This window comes from Salvia splendens, chromosome 10, assembly GCF_004379255.2.
Source record: "Salvia splendens isolate huo1 chromosome 10, SspV2, whole genome shotgun sequence".
Lineage (NCBI taxonomy): Eukaryota > Viridiplantae > Streptophyta > Magnoliopsida > Lamiales > Lamiaceae > Salvia > Salvia splendens.
Window position 1 is genome coordinate 8,519,207 of NC_056041.1, and position 25,234 is coordinate 8,544,440.

At 34.4% G+C, this 25,234-nt stretch overlaps 2 protein-coding genes and 1 pseudogene across 4 annotated transcripts; 1 reads left to right on the plus strand and 2 right to left on the minus strand.

The window, feature by feature from the left end:
• Positions 1–1,014: 1,014 nt before the first annotated feature.
• On the minus strand, positions 1,015–4,598 carry LOC121750749 (TORTIFOLIA1-like protein 4). Of its 3 annotated transcripts, XM_042145356.1 has the most exons (6): positions 3,628–4,598; positions 3,352–3,460; positions 2,251–2,816; positions 1,663–2,097; positions 1,465–1,469; positions 1,015–1,352 (listed from the first exon to the last, which is right to left on the minus strand). In XM_042145356.1, exons 1-4 carry the CDS (start codon positions 4,438–4,440, stop codon positions 1,702–1,704), a joined length of 1,884 nt encoding a protein of 627 aa, XP_042001290.1. In that variant the 5' UTR covers positions 4,441–4,598; the 3' UTR covers positions 1,015–1,352; positions 1,465–1,469; positions 1,663–1,701. The 3 variants fall into 3 exon arrangements, with proteins under 3 accessions (XP_042001290.1, XP_042001288.1, XP_042001287.1); XM_042145354.1 differs by lacking the exon at positions 1,465–1,469 and having other exon boundaries at positions 1,015–1,464; XM_042145353.1 differs by having other exon boundaries at positions 1,015–1,469.
• A 2,109-nt stretch (positions 4,599–6,707) lies between these two features.
• On the minus strand, positions 6,708–9,180 carry LOC121752570 (annotated as a pseudogene).
• A 7,118-nt stretch (positions 9,181–16,298) lies between these two features.
• On the plus strand, positions 16,299–18,334 carry LOC121752999. Its single transcript, XM_042148126.1, has 3 exons — positions 16,299–16,525; positions 16,901–16,967; positions 17,139–18,334. Exons 1-3 carry the CDS (start codon positions 16,454–16,456, stop codon positions 18,080–18,082), a joined length of 1,083 nt encoding a protein of 360 aa, XP_042004060.1. The 5' UTR covers positions 16,299–16,453; the 3' UTR covers positions 18,083–18,334.
• The last annotated feature ends 6,900 nt before the right edge of the window (positions 18,335–25,234 follow it).

Consider the following 25,234-nt stretch of genomic DNA (forward strand, 5'->3'; position numbering starts at 1 on the left):
GGAATTTTGCAGAAGACTGATCAAAACCCAAATTGATCATAGCCTCTGCCTAACCATTGAAGCCGAAGTCTTGCAATAATGTTCCTTTCTGCTATGTCTAGCTGGTTGAATTTGATTCCAACTATCCATGGTTTGATTGAATCAGGTAGACAAATTTTATGCAGATGAAACACATGGATCTTTCTTTTTCTTTTGATTTATTACAAGGAATGTGTGGAAGTTTACTAAAATATTATTTTTTTCAATGTTCTTTGTTACACCAAAAAACAGGTGAATTTTGGTTGCTAGTATCTCGTAAACCTGTAATATATGCCTAGTTGGGCTGAACAGCCTACTTCCATTATTGCTTATTGTAAACGGCTTTAAAGATCACTAATATTTCTATGCTGTTATTTTATGTTGGAGTTACACTTGGATTGGATGCACGGTTCAATCACTTCAATTATATTTAATTAGGATTTAAAAGATATTATAAACGAGCCACTCATTCTTATCCACTTTTATATAGTATATGGGAGAGTATCATCACCTTGTCACTATTGGACGGAATGAATATCGGACTTCCGTATATGGATAGACAAGACAAGATATACTTTATAAGAGAACCATTTAACACGCCCTTGCAAATGTGGGCCGGAAAGAAAATCGGATTTCCACACATAAATAGGCAAGATGAGAGAACCATCATCAATATGGACTGGAATGGATATAGAGCTTATTGGTTTGAGGATTTTATTGAGGTAGATGTACTGTGCATTCAGATGTATGAGAAAATTAGTTTGGAGAGTATTTGCAGTCCATTATCTTTACAATTTGTCATTAAATTGGACGGGAATCTAGAATACGGGCCATAATTCAAAAATATACTATATATGTGGAAATTCAAGTTAGTTATAAAGTAAATGAAAATTGATTTCATAAAAAAAAACTTGTCAAAGTTATTTAATTGTTCTTTTCTTACTTTTTAAGTACTTTAATATTAGTACTCAAACATTAGGGTCCTACGAGAGATGCTTTTGATGCACGAGAAGTGTACTATAGAATTACACAATCAAGGTTCTTAGAAAGTGGTCCATAGGCATAAAAAAAAGAGACATTACAAAGCGGTCTGCCCTCATCATATCATTCAATTCGCCATCATTCCGAGTCAATAAAGAATGACAACATTTTCTCACTACTATAAAGAAAAATATTGAAGCACAAGCTTTTTGCTCGAGCATAGCATGACCATGATTTAGTCCATCTGATGATGGACACATCGACCGCACCTGCTGGGAGGACAGTCTTTGTTCTTCTGCGACTCTGGGAGCTCGTATGCTCGTCCAGAGACGAGGCTGTTCATCCTTGTTTTACTGAGGAAATTGTATACACACGTGGGTATCAAGAGTATTAGTATCCTTCAAAATGAGCTATAGTAGGCTAATTCATTTGTATGGAGCAGCTTAATCTCTATTTGGGCGTTACCTGCACTAGAAAGCACAAGCGATCAAGAGTCTATCAAGCCATCAAACACCAAACTCAAAATTGTTTCATCTATCAAAGTATGGACTAGATTTAGCCTATTTATTTGAACCTAAGCTATCACCAAAGCAACCACTGCCTAAGTGGATGTTAAAAGACATGAAAGAGTCAGAGATGATAGCTATAGATGAGAGAGGATACCTCGAGTAGCCCGGGCATATGGATGGCACACGTGACACATCAAGCAGTACTATTATATACAGCTCTACTTGAGGAAACTTCAGGAAATCCTTGGGAGCCACTAGGAATTTTGGCCAGTGGGTTCATTACTAGCGCATGGCGACCTTGGAGAAACCTTCGGTTTTCCATGGGAAACACTTCACCATTTCCAAACAATGATGGGTTTCCACTAGAAGCGGCAGGTAATCGAGGAGTAAAAATACGAGATCCCGTTTTTCTCCACAGCTTTGAGCTCAAGAAGTCAGTACCAGGTAGCTTGCAGCACATAGCTCCTGTAGTAGACATCCTTCCGGTTGAGACAGCTAGATCGAACGAAATTTCATCCAGTGCAAGCTCCAGACCATGTACACGTGCCTCAAGGGATTCCATTCCCTTCTGCGAGCTTCCGATAAATTTCTAGATTTCGTACAAGGAAGTAATGTCAGATATTTACTGTATCAGGAGACATCACCACTTGATTGGCAATGTAATTTCTACTATTTTAAAAATGTGTTCAATAGCTGAACGAAAAAATGTTTTAAGGAATACGAGTAGAAGAAAGTTGAGTACCTGAAGCATGTCCATCAAATTGGATTGCTGACTTTCAATCTGAAGAAGTTGGTTACATATCAAAGATAAGTCATCACTGTCTCTCTGGTTCCTGCAGATATCTCCTGTTTCATTACTAACAACAACGCTGGTGTCACCACATGGAACAACACGCGAGCCACCTCTAAAGATCCCAAGCTTATGCTTCCCATTGTTCTCTTTGAAAAGGGCACGTTTAATTCCTGACTTTTCAAACACTTTCTTCTCTCCCTCACTGATTTCCATAGCATGTCCACCTTTACCGTCGGATAGTTCCACACCGTAACAACCGGCAGGAGTGACAATTTCAACTGTCATGTCAGAGGGCTTCTTCCGATCTAACTTCTGGAACATTGCCGGGCCTGTTTTCTTTGTATTTGAACCAAGAGGACTTCTTTTCCGCACAGTCAAAGCTGGAGAACCATCAGCATATGGCATCCTGGTGGCTGGATTGTCCAATGGGCTTCTTCTCCTTGGTAAAAGAGTGTTAGACCCAACAGAGCAGGAAGTCTGGGGGACAGGAGGGTAACAGCCATCACTGGCTTTTTCTGAATGCGTAAAACAAAGAAGTCAAGTGATTTTTCTAGGAAAAGAAGCATGATTACACAAGAATCTTTACCAAACATGAACAAATTTAAATGTAGTCATATATATACAATGCCATCAATTCCTAACAAAGTATACCTCTAATCAGCCTAAACACCTAAGCTATAGCACAGATCAACCAAATATCAATTCCACGAACTAGAAGCAGAATCAATAAGTCTAAATGTAATGAGAATATGTAAGTATCAATATTGATATTGGAAGCTTGCGGAAGGAATCAAATGGAGTACAAAATAGTGAAAGAAAACAACAAAAGCAAAACACAAACCAACATCACAGTTCACAAATGCATAAGAGTTTGAAAAAGCACAATCAACACAAAAAGCAGCTCATCACACATAATCCATAATCAAATCACTGTAATCCATTATATATGGAAAGTAATGAACTACTAATTTCGAGCACAAAAATCTGAAAGAATGAAGAAGAAACGATAACAGTAACTTGTAAACAGCATAAGGAAATCATGTATCCTACGTTTAGAAGACGCTTCGGATTCTGGTGGCGGCGAGAACTCCTCAGGCAGATCTGGAATTTCCTTCCAAGCTTCAATCATCTGATTCATCGTCTCCCTTGCAGCCTTCACCTGATCAGATCAACCCATACTCATCAAATATTCAACACACACACACACACACACACAAATCTAAAATACTCCGTAACAACAAAATGTCTGAAACGCTATGCAATTAGGCATCGAAGCAAATCGCCTGAAAGAGCTTAAGATTATAAAAAATTCATAAAGAAGCAGACCTTATCAAATCTCTTAGCCTCAAAAGTCTTCAAGCACGACGCCTTATACTCAGAAAGTGATTCCTTCCCCAAGGCTGCGATCTTCACCAACGCCTCTGCAGCGGCCTTCCTCGCGGCCCAGTCATCACTGCTTAGGAAATCCACCAACAATTTAAGCGAATTCCAAACCACATTCCTCCCGCCACCACGCAGCACTCCCTCCACCGCCACCAAACTCCCCACCATCGCCAGAAGCGCCGGCTTCGCCTTGAAACTGTCACTCTTTGCCAGCTTCTCGATCCTCGGGAGCAACCTCCTCAAGCTCGCGGCGTCCGGATTCCTCGATCCTTCGATCACCGCCGCGAAACACAACGCGGCGCCGGTCTGAGCATTGGAATCCTGCTCCGTGAACAACGATTCAACGAAGGGCTTTATCATGGACGCGAACGGAGGGGAAGTGACGTGAGACGATAGGGATAGAGACGCGGCGACGCAGGCGGCGCGGACCGAGGAGTCGGTGTCGCGGAGGCGGCGGACGACGGCGGAGAGGATTTTCGAGAGGTACGGGGAGAGCGAGTTACCGTGGTGATCGGAGAGGATCGAGACCAGCCTGAGGCACTGGCGGCGGACGAGCGACTTGTCGGAGGCGTCGGTGGCGGTGACGGAGGAGATGAAGGAGGGGAGCGCGTCGGCGGTGAGATTTCTGGCGATCGATTCGAGCTCCGACGCCGCGGCAGAGTGCGTATCCCGATCAGAGAGCTTGTGAAGGCACGTGAGCACGCGGTGCTTTAGGTCACGTGCCTTGGCTTGCTTCGCGGAATTGGAGGCTGACATTGTGGATAAACAGCTGGAGAAATGTGAGCTGAGGGGAGAATTTAAGTTTGCGGCGGTGGCGGAGGCGCCGGCGGTATCCTCAGCGGCATCGCGGTGGTTCTAGTTGGAGGAGATGAATGAGAGGTAGTTGATTCTAGATCTACTTTTTATTTTTCAATTTCTCCTTTGGGATTAATATAACGGTGCGGGGTATAGTATAGTAATTAGCCTTAGCATCATTTTTCTAATTTAATTAAAAATAAAAATATAAACAAAATTTTGTAATACTCCTATGAGAAAATGAGATATCAGTTAAAGCACACTATTATATGTTTGGACTTTGGATAGTTTGCTTTTCTAGTGAAATTGTTTTTTTTTGTTTCTTTTCCTTTGTCTTATTGTTGTTTTAATGTAATTTTGGATTATTTTTTTCCTAATGTACTAAATTGATGTAAATCAAATAATAAAAATAACACTATTAACAATAATAGGTTATAATAAAAGCATAAAAATAAAGTTACAAAAGGAAGTCCATGCACGATAGGAGAGTGGTTGATCTGTTTTACGTATGATTGTTGGCTTGAACGAAACAAATGTAAATTAGGTGAATAGTCTTGGGGTTGTTGCTAGTACAGATAATTTTATTTTTTAATGAATGTACATAAAATATGTCAAATTATTTATCAATGCATAATTATTTATTTCAAGAATTATTCTGACAGGAATATTCACAATAAACAATATGGTCACATCATTCGTCTTACTATTCTGAAACAGGAGATGAAACACATTTAGAAATTTGCCCAAATCATACATAATTACCATATTAAATTATTAGTCAAGTTAGATTTGCTTTTCTGTGATTCCAACCATTGCCTTTCATTATGTAGTAAAAGCATATTTTATTTCACAGGCGACTCTTAATTAAGGAAAAATAACTCAATTTAGCAATTTTGGTGTTTCTGTAAATAAACTCTTTTGGATTCTTGGACTAAATTAGGAAATGTGAAGATAGTTTATTAAATAGGGAGTAAGAAGCATCATTCACCCCAAAATAAAGTGCTATATGTATATTTATTTATTTATACACCACGTACTGACCTAGGATTCGTGGCTTAAGTCAACCGTTTAACAAATTATGATTAGAGATAATATTGGGTCTATCATCAGGCATCATTATTTATCCGACCAAACTTAAAATCTGCATTCACGAAGGATTGATTAATCTGTCTACTAATGAGGGTAGTATATAAATACACAGCACAACCTTTTACTAATTAATATCAATAAACTAATAACTACCACGTCATAATAGTTGTTATGATCCCTACATAAATTTTTAGGGTTGAATTAATAATTTATATATAGTCATAGAGTAATTTATATATAGATTTTTGGAATTTATTATAGTCTATAAAGCCTATAATTTAATAATGCCTTTGAATGATCAGCTGCATTTCTTAATATCGACCCTACAAGTAGGAAACTGAAATAGTGAGTTATATTGAGTAGTACTAGTAATTTAGAAGTAGCAAGGCGATCAAGAATCCAAGATGCAGGAGTGTATAGTTGAAGGAAAATTTTAATCATTGTGCTTCCTTGTCAGCTAAATAAATAGTAAATAAAAACAATTGTGCTTTTTTTAGCATCTTAACTACGTTATTATGCCCTACGATGATTAAGGTTTGTTTGATGATCAAGCATCAATGATGCAAGAAAAATTGAAAAAAAGAAAGAAAGAAGAATGAACTTTTATGTTAGAATAAGAAAATTACGCGGCATTCATATATCAGTAAATAGGTATATAATTCTATACAGTACACTACAAAAAAAACGTGATTTAGTGACGGAAATATACGCCACTAAATCTATGATATCCGCCAGTAAACAAGTTAGTGGCGGATTCACTGGCGGAATAGATCTGCGACAAAAAAACTCGCCGCTAAAAATCAGTGGCGGAAAATTTTCCGCCACAGAATCTTTACTAGCGGATTAGTCACGGAAAAAAATTCGCCACAGAAATTCTGCCAGTAAATATTTAAAATAGTGGCAGATTTAGAGAGCCATTATTAGTGGCGGATTTGTTTCCGCCACGAAATATTCCGCCACTAAATATTCCGCCACTACATATAATGCTGTTTAGTGGCAGAATGAATCTGCCACTATATTTTATACAGATTTTGATTTTATTTATTTTATTATTTACCCAACCAGTTACGATAATTTTTTCAACAAATCAATACAATTTTAATAGTAAAACTAACAATAGATGTTCAAATACTCATTGATTACTCATATCACCAAAGTTTAATAATATTGAGAGTGCAAATTCTAAAACTTAGTTAATAATTAGTTAATAACAAATGACGATTCATGTTCATTCTCAGTCTCATGTCTAGTGGGATTGTTGTTGGCAAATTTAGCATCTACACATATCTTGTTCCTTCTCAGTCTCATGAACTCCGTCTCTTTCCTTTCCAAATCTTTGATCGATTTGTTCATCTCTTGAGCCAGCTTTTGATACATGAAACTACAAGAGTCATAAAGAAACCAGAAAAGTTCAGAGTCTCAGGTTTGCAATGCATAATATATATAGGTCTAACATATCTTCTTGGTTCACATCAGAAATTGAAGAAAAGTAAAATACTACAACGTGCAGATCATATAAGCATTTAGAATAAAGATAAAGATTGATAAAACTTGTCCCTAAACTTATCACAGGAACCACTCTTTGGCCAACAATAACAAGTGCATGTTTATTAGCTAGAGCTTTTTGCAAGTGATATTTGCACAGACACGGACAGAAATCTTTAGCGTTAGTAGTAGTAACAACAACAATAACAATAATAAATTCAACACAAAAGTACCCTTAAGTCATGACATAGATGATAACAGTATGTAGTTAATATCTATCACACAGAGCTTTATTGGATGCATAGGTGTAGTGAATTGGTTGAGCAGCTATATTATAAGTAGTCATTTGTAACAATCTCCTCCTACACTAAAAGTAAAAAAACGTATGCAACTCTCACTCCTACTTAATGTGAGTTTATTAAATTATTCAAGTGTGGACAAACTGTTGGACAAGATTATGGATAAAGGGTGGTGCCTAGTTTCAGCATTCACAACTGTATGGGAAAAGAAATACAACATATATACATTCCTTCGCCGATGAATTCAAGATTCATTTACCTTTAATGTAAAGCAAATCAAACATAATTCGAATATTCCACATATCAGCTGGAAGTTGAACAACTCACCTTTAGTAGAAGGTTGGTTTCTTAAGATTTGCTAGCTGCTCGTGCCCTCCAAACTGAACAGACGGAAAACTATGGTTATATTTTCATTCTCTTGGATGGGCCTTGATCGATGATCGGATCAACAGTCACCATCTGCTCCTGCTGGGTATCGAAGCTCTTCTCCCCCTCCGCACTGGGAGGAGCATAACCCTCCGGAAAAGGTAGTGGCGGGGGAGCAGGAGGCAGCTGCGAAGAAGTATAAATTATAGTTGATATGCATCACAGAAGAAAATGGTTAAGAGCCTAGCATACAGGAAAGAAAAGATTTTTACATCATCGAATTGACTTGATATAGGAGAAAAGAAAACACACGATCAAGAGATAAGGTTGCCCGAAAGATCACCAATTGCATATCCTCCGCGCTACACTCTGATGCTTTCCTTTTACTCTAGTTCAAAACTTTGTTAAAGAACATAAAAATGTTGATATCATGAAATAAATTGATACTACAATTTTACCACTAAAGCAAGATTGTGGTCTACCTTGCGTTGCACTGAAGCAAGAATATGGTCTACAGGCTTAAGTTCCTTGAAGTTAAAGGTCTCTATAGGAGCTTTAGATTCAGAGCTCGCACTCTCATTTTCAGCATCAACTGTTTCAGTGAAAAAGCAGAAATGAATGCAACACTCTGAAAGGTACAATCCCATTGTGAGCTTTCAACTAAGGATCTACACGTTAAGAAATTTCCTCTCTTTTCTCTACCAATTATCAGTTCTCCTGCTTTATGATCATACCTGGTGGAAATGGAGAACATGTTATGCTTAGGGTGCCTTTTTCGCATCATGCAACTATGCAAGGAAGAACAAAACAGATTGGTTTGAAGATGCAGTTATTGCAGCAATTTTTTTCATTGCAACATTCTTTATCAGGAGTAATTCATAAGCACTGAAATCGGTAGATACCTTATCCAATTTTCTCTAACTTCGATGTTGCAGTATTGAATGCCTTCGATATATGGTACAGTGCACGCCCCTGGCAGAAAATACCTCTTCATTAGACAAGCAATACGTAAAGCTTAACAAAGGTAAATTATGGCATCCTAAAGAATCAAAAGAGAGAGATAAATGACTAAGATATGATATGGTTGTATAAACTCAAAAACATGCGAGCTTGCAACAAAGGCCACTACCAAATCATTCAACGATGCGATAAACATACTGATGCTGTAAGAACGACATAGATACATGTGCCTATTTGAAGCTTGGAAAATCATAAGAGGTAGAGGAAGAACGACATCGATACATGTGACTTTTGAAGCTTGGAAGATCATAAGAGGTAGAGGAAAACTAACAACTCGAGAAGAGAATACGTTGCAGAGCTGAGGCACCTGGTATACCGATCCATCCAGATGTAGTAAGTCAGCATAGGCGTCACTTTCTCAGGTTCATCCCTCATTTGTTTTCTAAAAAAGAAATAAATGAGGCTCCAACACTTCGCTCACCATAAACTATGTTCCTGCCATGTTGATGCAGAAAATATTCAATTAGTAACATCAAACTTCACCTCAACACACAATCTCCACCAACTTCATCTCACAAAGTCCAAATATTAATATAATTAAGCTCGATTTCGAACAGACCAAAGGAAATTACATAATGAAAACCTTATACTGAGATTAATCCATCCGATTGATTGAGCAAGAGACTCAATCTAACCTAAATTAGGTCACCACAATCCTATGAACATAAATACCAGTTGGATACGACAAACACAGAATCGACAAACTGAAAGAAGAAAGGAGAAGACTGAGACCTTGGCTGGAGCGGGGCTGGAGCGACGACGACGGAGCGGTGCGAGGCTGGAGCGGCGACGACGGGGCGGAGCGCGGCTGGAGTGGCGACGGTGCTGGAGCGGCGAACAGCGGCGACGGCGGCAAGATGGAGCGGCGACGGGAACGGCAGGGAGAATTATGGCGCGCAATGAATTGAATGAATGTGTAAATCTAATTATGCCCTAATTTAATTCATATTCATATTTGTAAAACAGTGGCGGAAATAATCTGCCACTAAAGCATATAGCGGAAATTCCGCCAGTAATATTTATATTTTATAATATCAATATAGTTTATTGAAAAAATGATTTGCAGCGGCAGAATTGATCTGCTACAGGAATGCACAAATTAAAATCCGCCACTAAACTCTCCAGCGGATTATCCGCTACTATTCTGCCAGTACTACTGAGTACTGGCGGAATATTTCCGCCACTAATATAGACTTTTTTTTGTAGTGGTAGCCAAGTGGAAAATAGCACTCCCTCAATGTATAATTAATTATCTTATATTTGACCGGCATGAATTTTAAAAAATTGTTTGATTTTATAAAATAAAGGTGGGTAAAAAATTAGTAGAATGTGATACTTACTTTTATATATTAATTGGTTTTAGTGGATTAAGTTAGTAAAATGTTGTAGGGTCTACTTATCGACTATAGTAAAAGCGAAATGAACATTTATTAGCAGACGAAAAAAAAAGAAAAATGAGACAATAATGATGGATGGGGAACGTAAGTTAATTAATCTTATTGACACTTTAAAACGAAGAATTGCAAATTACGGGATAACATGACAATAATCAATTAATGTACATTTAATTATGTTACAATTAACCTCTCAAAAAGCATTACGTTACAATAAAAGGCATTGACAGTTGCCACTTTGTTATTGGATTCGATTATAAATAAACAAATTTATTTTTTGTTACAACATGCGACAGTACTAGTTTTGCGTGGTACATGTATGGTTGAGAGTAATGATATTTAAACTTAATCTCCGCCGCACGAAATTGAAGTATCAACTTAATTGCTTAGGATAGCCCTCATAATGAATATATCAATGTAATTAATATCTTTACATAGTTTATTGAAATGAAAATCCAACCTTACAATACAAAAATTAAAATATCGAGCATCGTAGGGATGTGACATTTTTACACAATAATATACTCCATGAAATTACAAACGACAAACAAATTCCTGCATTAATTTCAGACTAGATTGCATAATTATTAAAATCCGTGGAGATGTGATCTATTTTAACAATAATCATTATTATACTAGTAGTTTATTTATTTATTGAGTCTTGCCGACAAATTTATCGTAATTAAGCATCATACTTTACGTACCATGCCATGCCATGCATCTAACATAAAAATAAAATTGCACACGTACACTACAAAACATAGGTTCTATATAAATTATAATTTGACTTTTGGCCATAATCAAATTAAACTACAACTACTCGAGATTTCTTAAGTTTCGCGTGCACATCTTTTCCATTTCGAGAGCTTTGAATAATCAAATTCGAATACACTCGCATCTTATACGTACGTATCCTTACTTTAATAAATTCCATAAAATATAGAGTAATAGTACTAAAAATGGAGTATGTTACGTTGTTTGCAAATTCATAATTTTTGATGAATTATCATGTTTTATAGTAATGAGTTTATCATTTCGTAAACTGTAGTTTATATAAAAGATGTTTGTAACGTAATTCTACTTAATTATGGAAAAAGGTAATCCTACATTATATACTGAAATTAATCATGTTAAGTTTATTGGAAATTACATCCACCTTGTTTATCGATCACTATGAACTAATCCAAACATTTAGAAAAAATAAATAAAATCTATCTATATATTGTAGTAGTATATACTTAGAAGAAGAACGTAGAAAATCTTGTAGTTATAAAGAGAGATAATAAAGACTGTAGAGCTACTGTGTATAAAGTGAATGAACTCATACCGACCTTTCATCCGGAAAAATTAGAGCGTGAAAGGTCGTCTCGTTTCCTAGACAAACACACGAAGAGACTCGGGATATATAGGGCAGCTAAGTTCGATTCTCGAGTTTAAGTCATGGGCCACAATGAGATCGGCCTAAACTAGTAAATTGTAAATTCAGATGTACTAACATGTTTTGAATTCACGACATATTTATATTATTTGATTGATCATATTAATTTCCTTAAAAATTGGTTTAGTTGGGAAATCGGGAATTGATGTCGGTTTGTGCTGGCAATTTAGTTGGACCATCAGTCTCAGCTCAATCACTTCCAACCTATTTTACCAACCACTTAATTTCAAACGATTTTTTCAGATCTATTTTAAGACAACATAAGGGATTGTGATGGCCATCTTTTATTCTAAGATAATCATACTGTTGTGGTAATTCCCACTATTTTACGATTATAATATGATTATGAACTTTATTGTATTTTTAGAACAAAAGCATATCATATTTTAAAATATATATTCTCTCCGTCTCACAAGAATATGTACTCTTTCCTTTTTAGTCCGTCCCACAAGAATATGCGTTTTTTAATTTTAGAAACTTTTTTCTCTATAATGAGGTGTGATTCATTCTCCACTACCAATATTTCAATTATTTTTTCTTCTACCTCTTTCTTTCATTATTAATTTTGTATTAAAATTCGTGTCGAACTCAAAGTGTATATTTTTGGGGACGGAGGGAGTAGTATATAAAGAAAATGGAAAAGGAGAGGCCCGACTAAAGCTGTAAGACTGTATTTATGCAGCAAAAAGTTAAAACATTACTGTATTAGAAAAAAAGTTAAAGTTGAATATTACTAATAAAGTAATAATAAACCAAAAGCGGATGGTATATATAATTATATGACCTCGACCATTACAATAATTTAATTATTGTAGTTAAAATTTATTGGGTCAAACAAGCATATCAAGAAGAAATATGTAATCACTTCTCAAGATGTGCATTGGGATTTGGATAATGGTCAATATGTACATTGGATAAACTTGTTCAACAATTTGATAATCACAGAAAATGTATATAAATGTGATAAACTTAACCTCAAAAAAAGCCTATGTAATTAGATTTTTTTTCTTGTTATGCAAATTTTTTTGGGGGTATAATTTTGGACAACTTTTTATATGCATAAATAATTCTTATTTTAGTTTTTCGGTAAATCATATCACTGGGTAAAACTCACTAGGCTAGGATTATCAACCTAGGCCAATTTACAACTTGGTACAAGAGTACTATTCCGATCTCATTAATTAACTATATTTTTCGTACAAATAACATGGGAGTAACATTGTACTACTATAATTTTTCTTATTTTAGACAAATTTTAATTATTTGATAGCATTAGTTGGAGTCAAAATTTACTTTCCACATTCATAGAAATTTATGAACTTAAACACGGTTTATATATATGCTGGAGCTTACAAACTTAAACACCGTTGTAATCTATACCCATAGTAATTTGGAAGAAAAATTGCACATATAAATGGGGGCACCGTCAAATTATGGATTTTGGTTCATTGTAAGGAGACACGTCTATTCAGCATAATTGGTGGATAAAATGTCACACTCAAATATATCTTACTACATATATCGACATAAGAGAGTACTCGCATCTAAAGCGTTCCTAATACTGCACTCGTTCCATAGTAATTAAGTCATTTTGCCATTTTAGTACGTTTCATAGTAATAGAGTCATTTCTCTTTTTAGTAAAAGTCAACACATTTCTCCACACCTACTTTAACTCTCTTACTCTTCTCTCTTCATCTCTCAACCTTTTTCATTTTCCACTTTATTCTCCTTTTACTTTACTTAACTCAGCTGACACAATTTTTCTTAATCTTCGTACCGAAAAGAAACGCTTCCATTACTATGGAACGAAGAGAGTATGTCTTCATTTTAGTTCACCAAGTCTAGCAAAATTAAGAAATCAAAATATTCCAACAATAATAAAGAGGTCTCTAATTATGTTGAATTCTTTGTAATATACTGCTACTTTATTCTGGGCAAATATATCACTCGTACAAAATGTTTTACATTTGTTTCATATTAGTACAAAATGTTTAAACTTTATATAAATAATACAAAAGATTTCATTCGTGTTTTATTTTAATACATTCCATCTTATGTGTCTAAAAGGTGTGAACTTTTTACTTATGTGGCACACAAATAAAAAAATGATGATTTTTTTTGTACCAATATGAAACAATGATAAATCATTTTATACCAACATGAAACAATTATGAAACATTTTGTACTTCACATCGACAAAAAGTTAATGACATCCAAACGAAAATAACGGAATGCGCTAGACTGAAACACAAATGAAACCTTTTATTTTATAATTTACATAAATTTCATAAACTTTTCATATTAATATGAAACAAATGTGAAATATTTTGTATGAGTTTTGTATTTACTTCGCTATATTGTGTTTTGGAATTCATGCACTTACAAAATATGTTAAGTACTTCTCTATCAAAAAATTCTTGCACAACAATTTGACTATCACTTAACTAAGATGAAAAGCAAATTGAAAGATTGGTAGCTAGCATGAAATTGACTTCGAATAATGCTTTAATTGCTTAATCATATTATATTATATTACTCCCTCCGTTCCATAGTAGTGGAGACATTTCTTTTCGGCACGGAGATTAAGAAAGTAGAGAGATGAAGAGAGAATAAAGTAAGAGAGAGTAAAGTAAGTGAGATGAAGAGAGAATAAAGTAAGAGAGAGTAAAGTAAGTGAGAAGAAATGTGTTAACTTTTACTAAAAAGGGAAATGACTCCACTACTATGGAACGTACCAAAATGGCAAAATGACTCCACTACTATGGAACGGAGGGAGTATATGATATGCTTTTCGTATTTCCCAACTCAATTTGCTTAATCATATTTCCCAACTTAATCATATTATTTGCTTAATCAAATAATGCTTTAATTGTATAATCATATTTCCGAACTCGATTTGTTTTATCTCCGATGTCTTTTCGAGATAATTACAATTTCAGTAATTGGACTATATTCAAGGTTTACTACTAGAAAATTGATTCCAGTAATTGGACACTATCTAAAATGGGCTTTTCGTGATATATTTAGCAGTAATGTTCTCTTTCCGTATATAATGGGGGTAGGCCCAATTAAGGTACTGGGCCCTTATGAAATAAGGGCACACCAGTTAAATCAAAACTCTCTATAACGTCATGCATAAATATATGCTTTTTTTATACTTTAATGTTGATATTCCATGATAACACTATTACTAGTATTAATTATTCTCTTCAGGGTTTATATTTTGCAATTAGATAGAAAAATATTAACACAGTATTAAAATAAATACTCTCAGTCACTAGATTGTAGCATAGTTGACAACACGAAATTGTGGTGATCTTAAAGTCACCGGTCTAAATCATGTCACACGAGAAACTCTCGACCTTAATTCGTAAACTCGATTGAGCAGGATTAATCGGACCGTGAGTAAAAAAAAAAGCTCTTGACCCCTCTCAAAACTTTCATTGTTTTTAATTGTTGACTTAATTGCTCAAATAGTCTAATAGATTTCTAAAAACTTAATTATCATTCAATTGTTGAAACTAAATTTATTAGTGTTAGTTTCGGGAGTAGGACTGTAGGAGTACGTGTACAGCTTACTATTTGCACGTGGGATTTTGAAGACCTTTTTGAGTTATAGTCTCTCCTTTTGATCTTCATAGGTTAATTGACTTTTACTCTTTTTTACAAATACACTTTTATATTTATAATATTAGACTATTTATTTTCCTCTTAAGCCTTAATTAAGTACATGAAATTAACAAAAACACATGAAATTTTTACTGGTAATAACTAATAAATATTAAATGTATCACTTTTAACTTTTTTTTACTCAACGTTTTAAAGTTTTTATAAAAATGTGTCATATTTCATGTGTTGACAATAAGTAGTTATATTGTTAAAAATTTGTCACCTCTACCATGAACATAAAATGTTGTATTTGACTATTTGTATGTGTAGAGAAAATCAACTTGAAATGGATAGACGACAAGAAAATTTTAAAACCTATCGAAGTCAAATTGAAAAACTGCTCTTTGAATTAACATTATTCTTAACAGAAATAGAGATCGATAGAATTTAATAAAATTGATGAAGAATAGTAGAAATTCCGAAACATCACAGATTTCCCCAAAGCCAAAATCTGGGGATATTTTGTATAATTCCAAAGTAAATCGAATCGATTTGAGTTTTACTACATGTATTTACAGCGATGATGAATTCGAGGTTTGAATGAGTTTAATCAATCAAATTAATCATTCGGACAACGGATACTGTAGTTAAAGATCAATATCATAGCTTGATATTAATATATATTCTTTGTAAAAACGAAAGAATACGATAACAATATAAATATATAATGAAAGAGTAGCCAATTGTATTTGTTTTAAAATATGAATTGAATTATTTAAGTTTTGAAAGTTGAGATATTAATTGATTTGAGAAAAATAAAATTCACTAGTTAATCGTACAGAAAATATCTTTTTCGGTGACAAGGCCCACAATTTATTAAACTATCATAGAAAGTATAGGAGATTAATTATCATTAACAAAATATTATTTCTTAATCAGATAACATACTTAAAAAAATAGTACTATCACGAAAAGACCCCGCTGATACGCAGTAATTATCGACCACGTCAACACTGTTCACATTGAAAATATGTCGGAAACAAAGGGCAAAATAGTCCAAAGGAGAGTATTTATGTATCACATCTTTTCCAGTTTTGCAGCTCACGCTTATTTGTTTGAAGAGTGGAAGAGGAAAAAACGAAAGGGTTGGAGCGAAGCAGAGCAGTTGCCGTTATCCACATTCTCTCTCTATATCTACCACTTTCTCTCTCTATCCGTTTCTCCGGTCAACCAGCTTAGGGTTTTTCATATCCTCCAACGAGCTGACGCAGCCATGGTTTCCGATTCGATCCCCAACGCTTCCATCGCCTCATCCAACCTTAGGGATTTCGCCAAGAAGAAGAGGGTGCGCATTACTTGTTGTTTGTCTTGATTTGTCTGGGAAATGTTTGTTATCTGCGTGATTGATTGGATTGGACATTAGGATGATAACTGTTTTTTTAGGTGAAATTTTTGTGACGAAAATTCATAACTTTTTGAGGGAATGTTGTTTGACGGTGTCTATTTGTTCTTTTTTTCTTGGTCGGTATTTTATCGTTTCTTTGAATTTTCATTCTTTTCAATTTTCGTTTAATTTTGGTTTTGTAAAAAATCCGCCAGTTTCGAATCTTCATTGCTAGTTAGTTGTAGATGTTTATTTTTCTTCATCTGTAGAATTTTTTGGCAAATATTTGTTTCTGCAATTTCTGAGATCGGCTATTTTGTTGATTGGAAACTGTAGGCAAACCGCTCAGCGAAATTGAAGCAGTGCAAGCTTGATGCTCGTCGTGAGCAGTGGCTTTCTCACGGTTTGCTAACTTCCTTTTTCTTTTTGACTTTTCTGAATGCAAAAAATGGATCTTTTATTTTAGGATGTTATTTGCCAATATTCAAATTTTTGATTTTCCATTAACTATTGCAATAATTAGTTGTACTTGTACTCGGTTAGATTTGGTGATTTCGGTTGTTTATTCTACCAGTGAAAAATAAGGGTGATTATAAGGGGGAAGCCAATGGTGGAGTGATTGCATCCATTGGGGCATCTGTGCATTTAGAAAATCGGACGAGACAGCCGATAGGTGAACTGGAGATTAAGACGAGAAGTGAGGAGGGGATTTTTGGAGATGGATCATCACTGCATCATTACAGTGACTCAGATTCCGTACAGTCCAATAGCCCAACCAGCCTTACCAGTAGTGTTTTGGGCAGCAATGATTCTGGGGCCAATTTCACTGGAAGTAGCAGTAGCAGAAGCAGTAGTAGTGCTAATGGTTCTTGTTCAGGGAACATGAGCGAGGAAGATGAAGGGGACGCTGGCGGTGATGATTGCTTGGATGATTGGGAAGCCGTTGCTGATGCATTGGCTGCCACTGACGACAAGCAGAAAGATTCCCCTTCTTCCGAGAATCACGAACATTCTACAGAGTCTGGTTCTCAGGTGGATGCAAGTGACCAGATGATTTCAGAGATTAATATCCCTCGGATCCATACAGCCAGTGCTAATTCAGAGAGTGGAAGAACTGATAATCGGAGGGCCCTGATAAATTGTTGTGCTTGGAGGCCAGATGATGCTTTTCGTCCCCAGACCTTACCTAATCTGGCCAAGCAGTATAGTTTTCCATTGAAGTCCGAGCGCCATCTAGACGGGGGTTCAGTATGGGTCTGTAAAAGTGTTGCGATGATCCCCAAAGCATGTCCGATATGCTTTGAGGATTTAGACTACACTGATTCAAGCTTTTGCCCCTGCGCATGTGGTTTCAGGCTCTGCCTTTTCTGTCACAAGAGAATTCTTGAGGAGGATGCCCGTTGTCCAGGCTGCAGAAAGAAGTATGAGGTTGAACCTATTGATGGAGAGGCAACACTGGACGGAGGCAGCATAACATATCGATTGGCTCGTTCTTGTAGCATGGTCGCAAGGTCTTGAAGTCTCTGTTCCTTAAACTTGTATGTTGGGTCTCTCTTTCTGTGGCATGTCTTGCGTGCATTCTTACTACTATACTGTTTTTGGACATCCTTTAGATGTTGGTATATAATATATATTGAAGTTCAGGATACTAATCTTTTGTTCATGAGTTTGCTTAGTATATCTTGTACCTGTGCTTATGCGATGTAGAAGACCTATTAATTATTATGTGAATAGATAAAATGACAGAGAAATGAAATACATGTGGTTCTATCTTGGTATCTTGTTCCATTTTGAAATGATTAATCTTTTGAATATTAATATCAAAGATGTTTTCTCAGTAACTGATTATGCACTTCTTGATGGTGGAATACTGTGCATATTTTTTTTATTGTGTATAGCAATATAATTTGAACATGATTAAAGTGGATTTGATTTCTTTGTTATCCAAATATTCTGATGGTTCTTTAAGTTTCCCAAAACTTCAGTAGCTTGATTTAGTGAATTAGAAGGCTTGGTGATCATCATGGTAGAATTGCTGAAGAGGCCATCTATCTGTGGGTGCTGTTGCAGATTATTATTCTGAATAATGAGTTATCTTGCACTTGCAGTGATATGCCAGTAAGAATCTTGTTAAGTTTAAATGCAGAAAACTACTATCCATATTGATGGATTCATTCAACCAACTTTTGGTGAAGCTGTTGGAAATTATGACTTATGAAGAGGTATAGGTGTACTTTATGAATGGTTGGAATAAATAATGCTAATTTGTTTTTATCGAATGAGATAGAGAGGATTCTGCAGAATTTATGATAATATTCTTGGATTCTATAGAGGTATGCGACTGAGTGGTTAGGCCATCCACAACGCTGTCTCTATACCGTCTCTTAAACCGTCTCTTAACTACTATTTGAGCACTATTTGAGGGCTCCACTGTCCTTTTTTCCTCCATCTCTTAACTAAGAGACGGAGGCTGCAACGCTCCGTCTCTTAACCGTCTCTATACCGTCTCTTAATTACTATTCATTCAATTTAATTTATAATTTTTTTTAAAACCCAATTCAATTTAAACAAACACACTTTATTAAAATTAAAACAATATTACAACTTAACATTAAAAAAGCGAAGACATAATTAAAATTCTAAAAAAATAAAAATGACATAATTTAATATTCTTCGCCAAAGTTTTCCCAAATGTGCTCAATTAGATCCTCTTGGAGTTGGGTGTGGGCGCTAGAGTCGCGTGTCCTTGCCCGAAAATTCGCTATGTGGAGAAATAGCGGTTTCCGCATGCGGAAACGGCGACGGAAATAGGTATCTCCCCAAATCGGGTTATCGCAGAAGTAGTCGCGTACTAACCGTGCGGCGGCTTCCTCCCGGTTCCGATTGATGTACTTCCGGGAGCGTCGTGGGGGTGGTGCGGCTTCCTCCGCCTCTCGTCGTCGATCTTCTTCGAGTGATTGTTCCATTAATTGGCGCATTTGCTCAAAAGGATCCATTTGTTTGAGTTGATTGAAGATGGAAATTGGAGTGATAGAGAGGATTTGAGAGGAATAGATGTGTGTTTGTGTTTGAAATGAGTATGGAATATAATTATTTATAGAGTAAAAAAATTAAAAATTTAAAAAATGAAAATAAATATTTAACGGTAATATTACCGTTTGAAATTTTTTTTTTTTTTTTTTATTAAAAATCGATTTTTAAAAAAAAAAAATGAATTATTGCGTCATCAGTGACGACGCCCACTCGCGGGCCAGCGAGTGGGCGTCACGCACGCATGGGGACGTGCCACGTGTCTCGGGCGCGTGGCGAGACAGCTCGTCTCGTGTCTCTCCGAGACGAGCTACGCGACGAGCCGGTCGCGAGCTGGAGACGAGATGGCCGCTGCAATGCGTCTCGCGGGGGTCTCGTCTCTCCGAGACGAGACGCGAGCCCGGCGCGAGACGCGTTGTGGATGGTCTTATGATCTGTTGAATATAGAAGATTGCAGTACTGTTACTATTTGATTACACTTTGTTTTCTGGCAGAAAAATGTGGAATAGTGACATGAATGACTATGCTTTCAGTGAGGAAGCTGGTTGCTTTTAGTACTATATGGTTGCATATCTTCTGTATAGAGATGTTCCCTTTCTTCAATTGTTCATAACAGAATATCGAGTGCCTTGAATTTTGCACAAGATTAAAGATGGGTAATTATATAAGCAAGAATGATTTGTTTCTGATGACTGCTGCTGCTACTTGCAATATTTGAACGATGTCTCCTTGCATAGATCTTGGCCTATTTGGATTCGTGATATGCTCTTTGATAGAAAGAATCCATTATTTTCGAGGCATTTGAAAGAGTCTATGAAGCCATCTACACCAAAGTGGAATCCGATCTTGAGGGACATGGCGGCGGGCGGCCTTCGAAGTGGTGTAGATTGCATTGCAGATGAACGGTAGCGCTGGTGGGCCCGGCGGTTTGATTTTGTTGGATTTTAGTGATTTGAGGGGAGACAAGAATAGAAATAGAAGCGTCATAATTTTTTTAGGTTGTTTGAGTTGTCAACTCTATCATTAACAATTATCAAGCGGTATTTAATTTATTGATATTGATATTTTAAATTTAATAGAAAAATTACAATAGTAAGTCTCTTGTGTGCCTTAATTGTGAGAAATATGACCTGTGTTCATTTTAATTTTTTGCCATGAGCTTTTACTTTTACCTTTCTTATTGATGATTAAGGCTTTTGTGTTGCTTAGGGTGTATAATTAGTTTTTACACATTTAATTTAAATATTTTAGATTATTTATTTATTAATTTAAGATTAGTGTCTGTAAATCTTCCTAAGCTTAAATTTTGGTAATAGTATTAATTGTGGTTTATTATATTATGGTATATTCATTATAAATTTTGGCAATACAATTAGATTTGATTTTAATCAATAACTCCGTTTTTTTAGGCAGAAGACATTTCATAACCAAGATCTAGTAATATACTGGACTATACTATGAGCAGAACTCTGTTAGCTAATTGAAAAACGTGGAAGTGCTCAAAATTTGACTAATATACTACTACTATTCATTGATTTGAGTGGTTACTAATTTTTTACATGTGTAAGTTTGTTGTAAAAGCGCGTCAATATCATATTAAACGAAAAACTGTCAACAAACAATTCAACGCAAATCATACAAAAAAATATTTTGGCTATAGTCTAAACAACATATCTAACATTCTATTTTTAATTCTTGGGTATTTGGAATATGGTAAAATTGGTGAATTATTTAATAAGTAGTAGACTTATATGAAATGCACTGTTTTGATATATTTTGATTCGTCTATCCCATCATGTATGCAATCATTTCAAGTCTTATAGTTATACATATAACAAGTAATAGTTCGTTGATAATTAAATCTGCATCATACATGTATATTGCAATTATATAGTTAATATATTGGATGTGTATATATAGTCGGCGATCTTATCAAGTAATTATATCATTATATGCATGACGTAGAATCAATTTAATTGCTATGGAGTAGTTTTTTGGTGATACGTTTTTTTCAACACATTACTATCTCAATTCTTGGATTATAATATCATTGGCGATTCAATAAGTACCATCCTTACATAATACATACGGCTACTGTTTGGATAAATATTGATTTATCTGCATTATTCTTATATATTGCATATATAGCTAATATATTGGATGTGTATGTGCAGTCGACGATCTTATCAAGTAGTTATATCACTAAATGCATGATATAGAATCAATTTGATTGCTATGGAGTAGTTTTTTGGCGATAGTGCATTCTTTTCAACACAATTCTAATGAGAATGGATTATGATATCATTGGTGATAGAGTTGATAAGTACTAGCCTTATATATAAAAAACGTACTATTTAGATAAATTTTGATTATCTGTATTATAATTATGTAGTCGCATATATAGCTAATATATCGGATATGTATATGCAGTCGGCGATCTTATCAAGTAGTTATATCACTATATGATAGTACTTATATAGTATTTGCATATATAGCTAATATATTGGATGTGTATGTGCGGTCAGTGATCTTATCAAGTAGTTGTATCACACTATATAAATTTTTTTGCGATTGTGTGTTTTTTTTCAAAACATTACTATCTCAATTCTCAAACTACCCAAAACATGATGTTTCTTCTCTTGTATTCACTTCTCCCAATAATTATCATCTTCTACTTCCACGCAAAAATACATAAACATGCCACCAAACTCCGTCCACCCAAAATTTGACTAATATATATACTACTATTCATTGATTTGAGTAGTTAATAGTAATTTTTTACATGTGTGTAAGTTTGTTGTAAAACCGCGTCAATATCTGATTAAACTAAACACACTCAACAAACAATTTAACGCAAATCATACAAAAAATATTTTGGCTATAGTCTAAACAAGTATCTAACATTCGATTTCGAATTCTTGGATATTTGGATTATGATAAAATTGGTGAATGATTTAATAAGTACTAGTAGACTTATATAAAATGTACTGTTTTGATAAATTTTGATTCCTCTATTCCATGTATGCAATCAATTCAAGGCTTATAGTTATACATATAAAAAATAATAGTTCGTTGATAATTAAATCTGAATTATACTTGTATATTGCAAATATATAGCTAATATATTGGAGGTGTATGTGCAGTCGGCGATCTTATCAAGTAATTATATCATTATATTCATATGATGTAGAATCAATTTGATTGCTATGCAACAGTTTTTTGGTGATTGTACTTTTTTTCAACACATTACTATCTCAATTATTGGATTATGATATCATTGGTGACCGATTCAATAAGTACTATCCTTATATAAAACATACCACTACTGTTTGGATAAATATTGATTATCTGCATTATTCTTATGTATTATTGCATATATAGCTAATATATTGGATGTGTATGTATGTGCAGTCGACGATCTTATCAAGTAGTTATATCACTAAATGCATGATATAAAATCAATTTGATTGCTATGGAGAAGTTTTTTTGGCGATAGTGCATTCTTTTCAACACAATTCTATTGTGAATGGATTATGATATCATTGGTGATAGAGTTGATAAGTACTAGCCTTATATATATAAAACGTATCATTTAGATAAATTTTGATTATCTGTATTATACTTATGTAGTCGCATATATAGCTAATATATCGGATATGTATGTGCAGTCGGCGATCTTATCAAGTAGTTATATCACTATATGATAGTACTTATATAGTATTTGCATATATAGCTAATATATTGGATGTGTATGTGCGGTCAGTGATCTTATCAAGTAGTTGTATCACACTATATAAATTTTTTTGCGATTGTGTGTTTTTTTTCAAAACATTACTATCTCAATTCTCAAACTACCCAAAACATGATGTTTCTTCTCTTGTATTCACTTCTCCCAATAATTATCATCTTCTACTTCCACGCAAAAATACATAAACATGCCACCAAACTCCGTCCACCCAAAATTTGACTAATATATATACTACTATTCATTGATTTGAGTAGTTAATAGTAATTTTTTACATGTGTGTAAGTTTGTTGTAAAACCGCGTCAATATCTGATTAAACTAAACACACTCAACAAACAATTTAACGCAAATCATACAAAAAATATTTTGGCTATAGTCTAAACAAGTATCTAACATTCGATTTCGAATTCTTGGATATTTGGATTATGATAAAATTGGTGAATGATTTAATAAGTACTAGTAGACTTATGTAAAATGTACTGTTTTGATAAATTTTGATTCCTCTATTCCATGTATGCAATCAATTCAAGGCTTATAGTTATACATATAAAAAATAATAGTTCGTTGATAATTAAATCTGAATTATACTTGTATATTGCAAATATATAGCTAATATATTGGAGGTGTATGTGCAGTCGGCGATCTTATCAAGTAATTATATCATTATATTCATATGATGTAGAATCAATTTGATTGCTATGCAACAGTTTTTTGGTGATTGTACTTTTTTTCAACACATTACTATCTCAATTATTGGATTATGATATCATTGGTGACCGATTCAATAAGTACTATCCTTATATAAAACATACCACTACTGTTTGGATAAATATTGATTATCTGCATTATTCTTATGTATTATTGCATATATAGCTAATATATTGGATGTGTATGTATGTGCAGTCGACGATCTTATCAAGTAGTTATATCACTAAATGCATGATATAAAATCAATTTGATTGCTATGGAGAAGTTTTTTTGGCGATAGTGCATTCTTTTCAACACAATTCTATTGTGAATGGATTATGATATCATTGGTGATAGAGTTGATAAGTACTAGCCTTATATATATAAAACGTATCATTTAGATAAATTTTGATTATCTGTATTATACTTATGTAGTCGCATATATAGCTAATATATCGGATATGTATATGCAGTCGGCGATCTTATCAAGTAGTTATATCACTATATGATAGTACTTATATAGTATTTGCATATATAGCTAATATATTGGATGTGTATGTGCGGTCAGTGATCTTATCAAGTAGTTGTATCACACTATATAAATTTTTTTGCGATTGTGTGTTTTTTTTCAAAACATTACTATCTCAATTCTCAAACTACCCAAAACATGATGTTTCTTCTCTTGTATTCACTTCTCCCAATAATTATCATCTTCTACTTCCACGCAAAAATACATAAACATGCCACCAAACTCCGTCCACCCAAAATTTGACTAATATATATACTACTATTCATTGATTTGAGTAGTTAATAGTAATTTTTTACATGTGTGTAAGTTTGTTGTAAAACCGCGTCAATATCTGATTAAACTAAACACACTCAACAAACAATTTAACGCAAATCATACAAAAAATATTTTGGCTATAGTCTAAACAAGTATCTAACATTCGATTTCGAATTCTTGGATATTTGGATTATGATAAAATTGGTGAATGATTTAATAAGTACTAGTAGACTTATATAAAATGTACTGTTTTGATAAATTTTGATTCCTCTATTCCATGTATGCAATCAATTCAAGGCTTATAGTTATACATATAAAAAATAATAGTTCGTTGATAATTAAATCTGAATTATACTTGTATATTGCAAATATATAGCTAATATATTGGAGGTGTATGTGCAGTCGGCGATCTTATCAAGTAAT

Coding starts and splice junctions, on each gene's coding strand:
- LOC121750749 (XM_042145354.1), bottom strand. CDS start 4,440: ATGTCAGCCTCCAATTCCGCGAAGCAAGCCAAGGCACGTGACCTAAAG. Junction 3,461..3,627: donor AGGCTAAGAGATTTGATAAG/GTCTGCTTCTTT, acceptor TGATCTGATCAG/GTGAAGGCTGCAAGGGAGAC. Junction 2,817..3,351: donor ATCCGAAGCGTCTTCTAAAC/GTAGGATACATG, acceptor TTACGCATTCAG/AAAAAGCCAGTGATGGCTGT.
- LOC121752999 (XM_042148126.1), top strand. CDS start 16,454: ATGGTTTCCGATTCGATCCCCAACGCTTCCATCGCCTCATCCAACCTT. Junction 16,526..16,900: donor ATTTCGCCAAGAAGAAGAGG/GTGCGCATTACT, acceptor TGGAAACTGTAG/GCAAACCGCTCAGCGAAATT. Junction 16,968..17,138: donor TGAGCAGTGGCTTTCTCACG/GTTTGCTAACTT, acceptor TTATTCTACCAG/TGAAAAATAAGGGTGATTAT.